Source organism: Nasonia vitripennis, chromosome 4 (genome assembly GCF_009193385.2).
Source record: "Nasonia vitripennis strain AsymCx chromosome 4, Nvit_psr_1.1, whole genome shotgun sequence".
Taxonomy (NCBI): domain Eukaryota; kingdom Metazoa; phylum Arthropoda; class Insecta; order Hymenoptera; family Pteromalidae; genus Nasonia; species Nasonia vitripennis.
The window spans coordinates 29,591,916-29,606,298 of NC_045760.1; the positions used below are offsets into that span (position 1 = coordinate 29,591,916).

Genomic DNA, 14,383 nt, shown 5'->3' on the forward strand with positions numbered 1-14,383 from the left:
TTATGAGCTAAAACTAAGAGTCACTTATTTACGTACAATTAGTGGAAACAAGTCGTTAAAGCGACGTGTAACTTGATTATAAATTCATCCTCCCACACGTACAACGTATAAAATCGCGTAAAGATCGGATGAAATCGATAAACCCGTACTCGGCTCATCAGCGTCGCCTCGAGATTTCTCTAATTATTCTTAATTAAAAAAAAACCACACATGCACACAGCCTCATAATACACTTACTCACGGGTTTATCCGAGAAAATTTCCCATCACAGATCCGTCCGTCCGAATAACGATCTTTCTTCCTCAGCACAGCTCTCGCCTCCGCGCCAACCGACAAAAGACTGTAATATTTGCAGAGCACAGCCGAAATAAACGTGTACACGCGAGATGGATATTCGTGAGCTGCGGTTTTTTTCTCAGCGTTTTCCCGCAGTCGAGTCGAAATAATCATTTTCCTCGCCGCGATCGGCTGCCGGAGCTGCGAGTATAGCTGTTTACCTTGAAAAGCCATCCGTACTTTGACCTCCGCTCGTTTGGTTCATCTCCGGCTGTCGAACCTGTATTATATACGTATACTCGCGTGTGTTATGGGTATACGGTTACGGGATTTTCGTAAATGCACTCTCGTGACGAGTAAGCCTGGAATTTATTCGATGACGACGTGGTGTAAACACCGGTGTATACCGGGTTTGAAAATTTAAAAGGATCGCACATACGCTTTGTTTGCGGGCTTTGCAATTTAACGACGCATTTATTATTTAAAGTGCACTTGAAAAAATGCATTATTCAGGGATTTTAGCGCTGCACCGCGGAAAGGATGATCAAGAGCGAGAGATGAATCGGTTAACCACTTGCGAGTGCAGTATAATTTTTGGCTCTTCATCTGCGGTCGTACTACAGCTCGTCTTTGAATTTGAAACAATAAATGAGGAGCTTTCACCCGGAGAAAGCGATATCTTAATTGAAACCGTGTACGGGTAATTGTATTAGCACTGTATCGATTTTTCAACGAAATATCTCAAGTTTACACTTTGCAGAATCAGAAAGAGCAATTAACCTACTCCATCAACCAAACAATGCGCGCGAGGACGTTCGTTTTTCATGAATTATAAGTATACCGATTTCACTCGTTCGAAAAATCGGCAAAGACCACCGGCGTGTGCGTCACACCCGAGGTGTGCGTATACCTTAACGGTTCTCTCGAAAAATTATAAAATAAAGTCAGGTACAAAGTATAATAAGCCGTGACACGAGGAAAGGCTCTCTCGCAGTTAGTCGCTCTACATTCGGCGCCGCCGGAGAATAGGATCGGTTTTTTGCGAGTACATCTCTAGTACAGAGTTTTCACTGGAAAAAATCGAAAGTCCGCATTATATTTATCCTCAAAAATTGTTCGCCATCGATCATAATACCGATCGGACAACAAATCGGCGTTACGTGAAACTGGACGATCGGCACCACTAAATCGGTATAGAAATTTTATTTTAAATTCTGCCCAATCAAAAGACACGTGCCTAACGTGCTTAATATAATACACACACACACACACTCGAGATCCCCTCGTCTCCGATGTGTATATACACACAGAGACCGAGTACGATTCAAGGCCAAGAGTGTTCTCCACTACTGTACTGCGTCTCTTGGAGGGAGGAGATAATAGGCATCGGCTATTATCGGCCGATGCTTTTGAAGAAAGTTACACCGCGATGTGCTAGCCCCACTCTCCCGGCGGCGGCGATCTTCTGGTGGGGCAGGGGCAATGTCAAGGTGCTATAAGTCCGGACGCATCTCTTAGAACCGGTCATTCGTCGCGTTGAACGGGTTCGATCGGTTCGTTGGACGTTTGTGGAACGAGATATAGGATGAAGCCTGCTACGAGGATTTTGAGCCTGGCCTGCTTGGTCGTGGCGATCGGTTGTGCTAGAGCTGCTGGCAAGTACAGGGGACTGGAGTTTTTGGAACCCTGCTCCAAGAGGGATCCGGAACTCGAGAGCTGCTTGGCCAGGGCGGCTAACAGCCTGGCTGAGAACTTCCGACGGGGTGAGTGACTTATTCAGCGAATTTCGAATGCGGAGAAACGCCGCCTTCTAAATTTTAAATTCGAACGATTGTTAAATTCAAAAATAAACGAAAAACGCGCGATGGTTTCTTAGCGACCGCTTTGGAAAGCGCACAAGGAGGATGCAGTCGCGCGTTGTAGCTCGGGAAAAAGGTGACGCGAGAGGTGAGGAAAAAAGCAGGTTATAACGGTGTATTTGAATCGTCGTTACCGAATGTCCTACATTCGGAGCGACGACTTTGTGCCGCAGTCCCATATCAGACGAACGACGTCTTGCGGGGACTGCATAGCTTCTTTCCAGTCAAATATTGACCCTAAATCCGCGCGCGCGCGCGCGCGGCGCTTTGTGGACGGATGAGTCACTGGTGTGGAGAGCCGCGAGAAAAAAAGGCGCATTCACGGCGAGAGACGCGGGAGCGTGACCGCAAGCACTTTCCTTGTGGAGTCCCGCGGTTTTTGAATCGTGCGCAGTTTGCGAATATGAGTTTTGACGTTTTTACCGCAAGCACTGGAATGATGTAATTTTTTTTTGTTGTTGTAAATTTGCGAAAGCTACTTTAGAATTACAGTGAATCGGGGTCTATAGGTACGCGTAGCGTTGTTCTTTTTGAAGAAATTTTCGTATTTATAAGTCGTTTTTTTAAACATTGTCATGGTGATTCTAAACGGATTTTTAAAATAATAAAAACTTTTAGTTCACATTTCAACATATTTGCGTGAGTTTTTTTTCAATTTCAAAATTTATCTATGTAGGCATACTTAAATAATAAATACCGCATAAATATGAAATTGCAAAACAAACAAAACTAACACGTCACCCAAACGATTTCCAGGTCTACCACAGTTAGGCTACACGGAGGTCGAGCCCATAGTCCTGGACGAGCTTCACATAGCTCTGGGCGGTGGTCCCAACGGCTACAAGGCCCAATTCAAAGACATCGCAGCTCGAGGCGTCTCCTCCGTACGAATTACCGGTCTGCGAGCTCGTCTCAGCGACGACGAGGTGCAGCTGCAATTAGCGCTCAGTATTCCCAAGATTCAAGCCGATGCCAAGTACCGATCGAGCGGGACCCTAATCCTCGTACAGGCCAGCGGAGCCGGTGACTACTGGGGAGAATACGGTTGGTATTTTATCCTTTCATCCTGTCGCTCCCTTCCTTACCGACACGAGTGAGGCCCCTTAACTCTAGGCAACCACTTGTACGCTGATGTGTGATAGGGAGAAACCGGTTACTCCGAGATTTCTCTCGCAGAAATCGGGTCGGTAAGGAAGGGAATTCACCGATCGATCGTTAATTACTCGCCGTAATTCGATCGGCTGGAAATATGCGTATTTGATTTTTTCCAAGGCACATTTAACAAGTTGCTTCTGTCTAGACTAGATTGCAAAAAATTGATTCGTTCATGCCCAAACAATTTTTTTCCATTAAGAAACTAGTTTTCTGGTATATCTAACGGTTAGCGAATTTTCTCAGAAAAAAATGAGCGCGATTAATGTTTAATGAAGGCAATGATAAAAAGTCTCGTTCTCAAAGTCCAGGAAACTAATTTAAAACTGCATACACGACTTTCAGAGGGAGTCAAGGCTAAGGTCTTCATCAGGGCTAAGCCGTACGCGGTTCAAGGCCAGCAGTTCCTCAGGCTCCAACAGCTCAAGATGGACTTTACCGTAAGGGACATCAAAATGGGCGTCGACAACGTCCACGACGGCAACACTATTCTTCGTAAGTCCATTTGTCATACGTTTTTCGGATACTTATCCCAAAGTCACTTTCACATCCTGAAGATCGGTTCGTTTGCACTTTCGAAAAAATGAGTGTTCTTGAGAGCTCGGCTCGCTCGGTTTTTCAAATCAAACAACAAGACTACTCTATTTCCTGGTAGAATCGCTGAGCGTATAACTCCGAGTGACATTTTCGAAACGGATTGGAAATTTCTGGCACAACAATATGCGCATATTGCTGTATCGGAATATAATTTTACGCGACAAGCTTAAACGCCTTGACCGGTTGATCCACTCGCTTGGAATAAGTTTAAACCAGTATTACAAACCCATATCGGCTGTCTGGTGATAAAGAAGCGACACACTCAGCACTGAAAGGAAAAATATCTGCGATTTTTTCAGAGGCAGCTTTGAATCTCTTCATCAACAGCAACAGTCAGGAACTTTTGAAGGAAATGAAACCGGATCTCAGAAGGAAACTTGTTCAAGTCATGTCGACCTTCGTGGAAAAAATCTTCGCCCAAGTACCTTACGATGCCTTCGTTACAGACTGAGTACAATTACACGTGCACACACACACACACACATATACGCACTTCCATCGAATGCATAAAAACGTTCACGTATTTTCCTCGCTACATACGAGAGCTACTCCACGTTATCGCGCCGGCGATGAAAATAGAAAAAGTTAACAACAAACAAAGCAGCGGCCATAGACTGTTAAGCCTCTGCGATGTATATTTATGTCGAGTACTTCGTTATATAAGCCACTAGTTCGTTAAGCTATAATTTATTATTGTTCAATTATCCGCGCGAAAATCGTCGACTTATAAAAAATACAAGTAGTATTTACATGTATTAACGTACGTTTATTCATACGTTGCGAGTACGTAAAAGTTTATACATATAACACTTGTTTATTTGTTTAATAAAAAAAAAAAAAAAAAAAAAAATCCGCGCAGCTTTTGCGCGGGACAAACAAACGAATAAATTCTTTTCATTCGACGCGCGAACCGTCTCTGCGGTTACTTCCACGGGCGTCATCCCACCATACGAATCAAAATTACGCACATCATCAGTGACGCAAAAGACGTTCCGTGAACTTCGGCAAAACACAGAGTTAGTCGATCGGTATTCCAAACCCTTGGCGCCTCTCTGACGCTATGGGAATCGTGATCCTCATCATTAAAATTTTTCTCTACGCTCGAACACGTCGTCGTCTGCGAACACTGATATTGTTTACTTTTTTTCTTCAAAAACACAATAAAAAAAAAAAAAAATAGAAAGCAGTCGCTTTTTGCGCTGCACGGAAAAATATGGGTTAAGAACGATTAGCGCATCAATCACGAGGTGCCTATCATCATTACTAAAAGGAAAAGAAGCTTCGTAAACGTTGCGGCGTTAAAAAGGGTCGCAAAAACCTGCGTCTCGACGTCATAAAAGTTGGAAAGGAGTCGTCGTCGCGAAGACATTTTTATCGATAAACCTCTTATCCCTCCGATGATTGAGTATCAATTCTGCAAGTTGTAAAAGTTTCCTGCAATGACAATCAAAGTGTCATAACTAATTAAGGAACATAAATTTTATGCAAAGACAAGTGGGATAGAAGTAGTTTTTCAAGATCCATATAATGCGCGCGAGAGAGACACACTTATAACTCGAGAGATGATTTCTCTAGGCTAAGGACATAGACGCGCGTGTCGTTCAACCTTCACCGGAAAATTGAAATTTTAGCCGCATCCCATGCTAAGCAAGGATCCACGGGGGTTATATACGTTGCGCTGATTCATTGCAAAATTTAGTTCGTAAACCTGTTGTCTGCCAGCCTACGTGTATTACTCGTTTAATCGTCTTTCGCCGAATCCACGACGATTATTTATGTATTTTTACAATAAACTATAAATTTAAACAAACCGCGACGTCCTTTTTCGCGCTGAGGAGAGAACGAAAAAACGTGACCATCGACGTCACACACGCACACACACACACACGTCGCTGCGGAAAAAAACACACAGTAGCAGAGCGACGACGTTATTCAACGCTGCGCGACACGTTCGAAGATTTCAAGATCAAGAGACTATACTGATATCGACTATATAGACGTCTCTTCATTACACATCCTGCGCTCTTCGACCCGTGTGTTTTGGCTCGTGTGTAATTGAACGATGCCCGGGGACGTTGCATAATAATTATGTCACGCTGGCCGAGCAGCAGAGCCGCGATTTCGAGATTGATTTCTCTGGAAAGGAGATTATTCGGCAAATCGACAAGTCGAATTAATTTACCCCCTCGTATATAGTGCCATAGCTATAGCGCTTGGATTTTCCCCCCGACGAGTATAGACGTCGGTGGTTTGTTTTTTTTTGGCGACGGATGCCTGCTTCAAAATTTTCTGTTTCTTGCGACCTCATGCTCGCCGTCACGTAGATAGAGGACGACGATTTTCGTTGCTTTTTTTCTCTCGTCGCTGCGCTGCCGGTTTTTCGTCGCTCGTATAGCGATTATCTCGTTCTGCTGGGAAAACCGACGGGGCTTGTGAGCGTCGTTGATATTGTATTATACTCTGACGACTTTTATCTTGTTCGCAATTTTTAAAGCGATTTTTACTGGGAATTATACGTATTTATTGCCGATGATAAACGTTTTACAGATTTGACGAAAGAAATCGGCTTACCGATCGGGTGAATTGGGAGGTTCTTAATTGATATCTTGGATCCACTGGGCTTCTGCTTTTTTTGACTATACGTCATGCAAATCGACTAGATTTTATTTATTTTTTTTTTTTTTTACTCTTTTACGATGAACCGAAACAAGGCATTTCGTTTAAAACTATACTATTAGCATGAAACGGAAACACGAGGAGAAGGTATTTAAAATAATGAATGTAGCGAATGCAGTTGTGAATGAGTGTTTAGTAGGAATCGGTAGGTATTATACTTTTGTGTAAATATTTACTTACATGCGTTCTCAAAAGCAGTTTATGCGTGATTATGACGATTTTTTATCCTCTGTAAAGCGTTTTTAGAAAAGTCGGAATTTCCAACAAACTGTATAATTATAGTTGGAGCTATGTAAATCAGTATTTTAAAAAGAAAAAATTGCATTTCTTCAAAGAACCATTGCAAACGTACGAATATTCGATTGAATGTCAAAAAATACAAAAGTGAACTATATCCAATCCATCATCGCAAAGCTAATCGAAAAGTTATTAATCATGACAAGTCGACATGATGCATGTGCACACAGCATTTTTTCCCGACAAGGATTAAAAACTTTCAATCGCCACTTATCTCCGACAAACGATTTGCAAAAATTACTCGATCTCGTAGAATCGTTTTTTCTTCCGCGTTTATCGCACAGCTTCCAGGTTTCGCATATGCATTTCGCGAAAAAACACACAGGAGGAAAGTTTGTTGTTATCCGCGACGGTTAAGTCGGTACTATAGTTCGCGGTGAAGGCATTGTCGTCTTGCAAATTATTTTTTATACCGATCGCTATATCTCGAAAAACTCAGCCGGAATTAATGCCTTTGACGTAGTTATTCGGCTGTAAATTTAGATCTCGGCGCAGCGTCTATAATAGGAAATGCAGTAGTTGTCCTTGTGGTAGCAAGTTCAGCGTGTTAACGTTTTTTTAGCTAACTATCGGCTAATGTTCGAATCGAAATAAGTATCACGCGTTATCCTTAGCAATAATGACCTCGAATAACAAAATCCCAAGTAAACAACAAATTTGTGCAAACTCCAAGTTCCTGATGACACATACAGTCTCCAATTAACAGCTGCGTACGAAAACTCGAAGCGCATATAACATCCATATATATGTCGAGCTCCCGCGGACTAATGGCTTTTCAATAACATCAGCACAGCTCGCACTATATAATCACAGCACAGCGCAGCATGAATCTCGTTGACAAATTACATCTTACGCGCTACTTCGTTACAGAACGAGCCGCTGAAGTAATCTTGGATACTTATTTTTGTTTTGGTGCAATTACCAGCAAAGTACAACGATCCTCCTTGACTTTGACTTCAGTTGCGTCACTTAACGTTCTTATAAATACATAGCCCATATCGGGCACGATACAGTCTGGAATTTAGCAGTCACTTTTACATACGAGATCCCGAATTTTTTTTCTTTTTTTTTTCTTTTTTTACGAAAATAGATCCTGACGTCAATTCGATCCTGTGTTTTGACAAATTCTTACGTTTATATCGTCGAGTTTCGTTATTGTTATACTCACTTTCGCGCATTCCTTCGCGTTATGTCCGAGAAAAACGACACGAGCAAAATCCATTATTATTATTACACAGAAATAAAAACGTCGCGCGCACACTTTCAACATTATCCTGCCGATTTTTCCACAACTGATCGGCGCAGGTCTATTTAAAAAAATTCAAAGCTCGATAAATTTTCCCGCGCGAAAAATAAAAACAAACAAGATCGAGGGCGCGACGCACCGAAAAAAAGCCTCTTCAACTCCGACCCGTAAATTATATTGTTTTTATATATACTACTCGGTTTAAATCAAGCCGAGAACGGCCCCGCGCACGTCTGCGCGTTTCGAGGATGCGCCTCGGGCTCGCATCGAGGAATAAATTTTTCGTTACTTTAATATTCTAGGGCTCCGGCGACTGGAGGAAGTATACACGAGTACAGCTGCACGTCCGAATCCTTGAGAGCGGAAAAAACGCGGAAGATTTCGGCGCGGAAAAAAAAGCCGAGCTGACAACGATGATGTATATATTCATTGCCGGCATTGAGGAGATATCGCGTGTATAGTAAACGCTTCCATACGGGGTGTCGAGTCGTCTATGCCGCACTTATGTCTCTGTATAATAATTACTTGTTAGGAGACGAGTGTCTCTGTATATTTTTTCTTAAAAAGAAAAAAAAAAACGTTATATAGCTATGCGTCTTCAGACGACGTACGCATACGCGTCAAGTGCGTATGTATATAAAGATGTCAAGCCGAATGGCACGTTTGTTTTTACACGAAAATGCAAATTTCCTTTGGACGTTCATTTTATTCTCGGTGCTGCATGCGGCTTTCGTGTGAGAATTACACGCGGCGTTGGAACAATTTTAATAATAAAACTCCGTAATCCGACTTTTTTCAGGACGATGGTGTCGAGCGAGACTTTATAAAGTGCGACATAATTAGTTTCTTAATGGGCTGCTTTGATGTCGCGGATTCTAAATGAAGGCTTTTTATGGATTTTATTTGTTTACGAAAATTACGGTACACTCATTTCTTCTAATTGTCAATATGAAGTTTTATAAGGAAGCTGATCTGACTCACTTTTTGACGCTAAATGTACCATTTTCATGTTCGACTAATTTTGTTTTTTAAATAACGTTGATATTCGCTCGTTTAGTGATTATCCCAATCCTAAAGTTAACATTTTTTTTTCATTACTTAGAGGTATACCCAATTATAGTTTTTTATCTCGTTGCTTTTTACTTTCTATCAAATCCATAAATTAGTCCGACTTCGCACAAGACCTCGTGTACAGGAACCTAAACGATATACCTTGCTTTCGAGGTACCCTTCGATTCCAAACATTTGACCGAGACATCTCGAGGACAATATTTAGCAAATTAAAAATGTTTCACTGAACTTCAACGATTCACACACCCAAACCTGCTACCACAAACCGATCGACCTCTGCGTACCCCATCTAACTGTCCAAAATCCCGATAATCATCATACTCTCGCCAACTAAGCACCGGTTTTTCTCCTCCAGCCGAAACATCATACATTCAGCGCTTTCCGCGTCCCCATCGCACACTCGGACGTGCTCCACATAAACATAAATCCTCGACTCGCGAGATATTCGCACCGGTTTTCGCATGACTTCATCCGAAAAAGCCACGTGTGACACCCGCGGCGAGGGGGGTAAGGGGGGGGGGGAAAGTCAGAGCCCTCGCGATCGTACAAGAAATAAAGCAAAAGAAGCGGGTCGCCGTCGGATATCAGAATTCTAGCGGCGAGTCGCTCCGAAAATTTCTTCTCGGAAGCCGGGTACCTGCGTGTCTTCCATATAAGCGTATGCGCGATATGAAAGAGAGGAAAAAGGAGGAAGTCGCGCTGGCGCAGGTCGTGACACCAAGCGTCCTCCGAAGGCCAAAGTCAATTGCAACTCCCGATTCGATTTTTAACATGTCGAGACAAACGCCTACGGGGAAGGGGGATGAGGAACGCACTGCATTCTCTCCTATACCGACGCGGGTATTTCGTATTTTCGCGCCGGCAGTGGGGATCGCAAGCGGAGAAAAAGAAAGAGAGAGAGAGAGAGAGAGAGAGAGAGAGACGACTTACATGCGCGCGCGCGTGCGTGTCGTCGGCGCGCACAATGGTTTCACTTAGGATATAGAGTGGGGGACAGCTATAAGGTCCTCAACACTGGCTTCATTCTATCCATTTGCTACGAGACCATCTCCGAACAATTGTATCTCCTCCGATCGGCGCTCTCGACTGTTGGGACGCGTATATACCGATTCTTCTTTTTTTCTTCGCTTCGTTTCGTACACCCACCGTGTGAGACGGATTTCTTCGGTGAAGAAGAAGAAGAAGAAGACATCATGGCTCACGGAACAACCCTCGCGCTCGTCCTCTGCGCTACTCTCGCCTGTGGCTTCGCCATCGAATTGCGTGAGTAGAACATATGTAGTTTTTACGCGCATTTCGTTGGGAAATTGGTACACGCGATTCAAACCGTGTCAGTCTGTCGCAACTCGAGTAATTAATTTTTTGCTCTATTCGATCGTTTAATTCTTCCATTCAGCTTAATGAAGCGTAAAACTTACAGCCGCGAGTGCGGTTCACCGCAAATTTTCGAAAAAAAAAAAAAAACCAACAAAGCGAATTCCTCTACTATAGACTCACTCGCTCGCCGCGAACACATAGGAAAATTTCGGACGATGACGCGGTCGGTTCCGCGAATCCACGGCTGTACACAAATCCGGTCGTCTCGTTCACATATAAATAGAATTTTCGAAACGCCGGTATTAAACGATCCTACTTCCTTGGCGCATCGTTTAGCCGACTTCATCCACGTCTGCAAGCGCAACGATCCCCAGATCGAGGCGTGCATCAAGAAGAGCGTCGAGGATTTGCGGCCGAAGCTGATGACAGGTGTGCCGGAGTACAACATCCCGTCGCTGGAGCCGCTTCTGCTGAAGGAACTGGTGGCAGCCGAGGGTGCCGGTGGACTCAAGATCACGGCCAAGGATGTCCACGCCTACGGTGCCAGTGACTTCGTCGTCCAGAAGCTCAGGTGAGTTGACTCTCGTAACAGGTGACATTTTCGCGGGAGGATGAATTAGATCGGATGTCAATTTCGCGTGCGGGGAATGATGCCTGTACGCGGACGTAAATCGAAAAGGAGAACGAATAGCAACAATTTTCGCGGAAATTGTCGCGCCGCGGGGAAAACAATAGAGTCATGTACGAACGCGAATCGTAACGTCTATCTCTCCATTACGCTTCCAATTATGCGCCGAGAGCTTCCATTATGCAATATGCCTCGTATCCTCTTCTCGACCTCCAAATCAAGACATTCGTTTCTTCTTATTCTTCATCTTCATTTTTCTTTGATGCGCGAGAATTGAACAGAAAGCGAAATTAGAGCCGACGACGCGCCTGCTAATGCTCTGGAAAATCGTTACGAGGGAGCGAGAAATACCGTCGAAAATGACGACCGTCTTATTCAGGAAGCGGAAAAGCGGCCTTGCCGGCGAAGGACGAAAATTATTAGGTGTAATGCGCTGCTGCACAAAGACGCGTTATTCGTTATGTCGCAGCGCGGAGACATCCCGTAATGCCGTCACTTTTCCATTCTCTCTCTCTCTCTCTCTTTCTCTTTTTCTTCGTCGAATCGTCTCGATTCATGCGCGTGCGGAAATGCATTAAAAAAATTATCTCTAAATTCGCCGCTCTTTTAACATATAGTAATGGATTTGGTATCGCGGAATTCGTGCCTTTTTTTTACGTACCGCAGCCGCATGTATAATTAAGTCGGACGCGAGTCGGTCTTTCTCGAATTACGTAATAATTGAGGCGATGAGCTCGCGACAGCAGAAAATTAGCGCGAAAAGGGGAAATAAAGCCAGGCAAACAGTTTTAATTTATTAGTTGTATATGCAGCGCGCTGCATTATCGCTAATTAGCACGGAATTTAATTGCCGTACACGCTGATGTGAGAGATTCGAGCGAAGGCTATGAGCAATTACACGATGCCGAAGTGTCAAACAATGAATTCAAACGGCCGATAAACGAATTCTCAATGAGCACACGCGGTACAGTAATTTTCGCGAAAGAATCTCAATACTCTCACGCTCCGCTCGCGAGGCGATAAAAAAAAAGAACGAAGCTCCATTCACAAGATGCAAAGGAGCGCGGATGTTACTTACATCGGTTTAACCTGCTTTGGATTCGCGAGGAATAAACAGCAGCGCTCGCGCTTCGTTTGTATTCCAGCCGACGATCGCGCGTCCATGACACGGCCGTATAAGCGATAGTCCCATGTCGATATTATAAAAATTCGACGCGCCGACGAGAGTCTATGCAATAACGGTTGGCAATTATTTTCGCTCGCTTGTGTGTGCGTCTAATGGAATTTTTGTCATTAACCTTGTGGGACTTTGTCGCGTCGGGAATACAAATTTTTACATCGCGGACGCGAATAGATGAATGCGATATTACCGATTTTTCTCTCGCCGGTATAACAATACCGATCTTATCACCGATTTTACTCGCCGGTGTTCGTCAATACCGATTTCTGAATCTCGCATACCGATTTTCTCAGCAAGTTTATATCGATACCGATTTTTGTCTCGCCGGTATAACGATACCGATTTTTTTCTCCTCCGACGTCGATTATAACAATGCCGATATTTCCCTCTCGCAGAGTCGACGTCTCGCAGCTGCGCTTCGCCCTGGACATCCTTCTGCCCCATCTGTACATTGAGGGCCAGTACGAGATCGACGGACGTGTTCTGCTGCTGCCGATCCGCGGTAACGGCCCGATGACCGGTAACTTCACCGACGCGACCGGTTCGGTCAAGATCCAGGCGGGTTTGTTCAAGGACGACCAGGGCAACGATCACCTCAAGCTCAGCGAGTTCCGCATGCGCATTTCCATCCGCAAGGGATCCCTCAATCTCGACAACCTGTTCGGCGGCGACCCGACCCTCGGCAACGTCGTCAACAACGCCATCAACACCAACTTCGACGCCTTCATCAAGGAGCTCCAGCCTCTCATCGAGAAGGCCCTGTCCAGCGCTTTCACGGACATCGGCAACAGCATAGTCCGTCCCTTCACCTACGAGCAACTCTTCCCCATGTCATAAGCGCCCTCTACACGCACGGCTACTTACCACATATGAAAAATCGCGCGATCTCTTTTATTTTTACTCGTTGATACCCCCTTATTTGACCCTCCCCCTAATCTGTCTGCAGAAACCATCATCGTTGATTGTATTTTTATTATTTTATTATTATTATTATTATTATTATTATTATTATTATTATTAGATTTTTATGTTTATTATAATTTTTACGACGCGTTTATGCGTTTATTGAAATACACGCGTGTGTGCGTGTGTGTGCTATTATTGCAATATGCGACGCGTGCGTGTATATGTATATGTACGAAAAACGACACACAACCGGTGACCCTGCGTCGATGAGCGAGCGATGCTCCGCGCGCTGCATCGCAGCCTGCGCATGATGCATAGCCTCGACTTTTTCATCGCGGACCTCCTTCACTGACCTCGTGTAATACTACCTCTCTCTTTCTAGAACTTTTTTTTCGCCCCCCGATGTTTATTATTATTTTTTTTGTTTTTATCATTATTATTATTATTATTAATTTTTTTTCCCCGGTTCGTACACGCAATAACGAGTGTGTGTGTGGAGAGCCGCGAGTACATGTAATGTAATATTGTAACGACAGTCGTATTCTCATATATGCATACCGAATTCTTCCCCGAAGACAAAGACGATGACGATACGCATATGTATACACTAGTTGGATGAAACTTACCGATCTTTCGAATCGTCGCGTGCTGCACGTGCAATACTCAAAATACACGACGGTAAATTGTCCCAGTGCGCGCACGAGGCCGGAAATCGCTGAGCGATATAATCGTTATATGTGTGTGTTTTACATAAGGTTTAATTTATATGTGACTTTTTATTTAAAAACTGAAAAAAATATATATGTATATCATGGATCCGAGCGAATTTATAATACATGTCTTTATCTTGAAGGAATTTTTTTGTTAATTGATTGTGTATGATAGGCGTTGTATTATGATAGGAAAATGTGCTGTATAATTAATAACGATTATCTTCGAGAGCGTCGCTGTAATGACCGCTTCTGTACAGGTCGTTAGCGATTCCCTTTTTTTCTCTTCACTATCTTCTCACCTTTGGATGTAAATCAGCTTTTAAACGTTTTATTTTTATTTTTTTTTTCAACTTTAATAAATTGCCATCGAAAACGTACAGCGTTAGCTTTGTTTATTATTTTTTTACATACACTCTGTTAACCACCGAAAATAAGTTGCATCTCGATATGCTAATCGCAGGTGCG

At 43.6% G+C, this 14,383-nt stretch overlaps 2 protein-coding genes across 3 annotated transcripts; both read left to right on the forward strand.

Annotated features, from left to right (window-relative positions):
- The first annotated feature begins 863 nt into the window (after positions 1 to 863).
- LOC100123411 (protein takeout) lies at positions 864 to 4,764 on the forward strand. 2 transcript variants are annotated; one of them, XM_001607003.6, is made up of 4 exons: positions 864 to 2,039; positions 2,892 to 3,179; positions 3,633 to 3,782; positions 4,184 to 4,764. In XM_001607003.6, the coding sequence occupies exons 1-4, from the start codon at positions 1,862 to 1,864 to the stop codon at positions 4,333 to 4,335; spliced, it is 768 nt and encodes a 255-aa protein (XP_001607053.1). In that variant the 5' UTR covers positions 864 to 1,861; the 3' UTR covers positions 4,336 to 4,764. The 2 variants fall into 2 exon arrangements, with proteins under 2 accessions (XP_001607053.1, XP_008214867.1); XM_008216645.2 differs by lacking the exon at positions 864 to 2,039 and adding an exon at positions 2,130 to 2,223.
- Positions 4,765 to 10,133: 5,369 nt separating this feature from the next.
- Positions 10,134 to 14,295, forward strand: LOC100123404 (circadian clock-controlled protein). The gene is made up of 3 exons (XM_001606995.6): positions 10,134 to 10,437; positions 10,828 to 11,062; positions 12,695 to 14,295. Exons 1-3 carry the CDS (start codon positions 10,368 to 10,370, stop codon positions 13,134 to 13,136), a joined length of 747 nt encoding a protein of 248 aa, XP_001607045.1. The 5' UTR covers positions 10,134 to 10,367; the 3' UTR covers positions 13,137 to 14,295.
- The last annotated feature ends 88 nt before the right edge of the window (positions 14,296 to 14,383 follow it).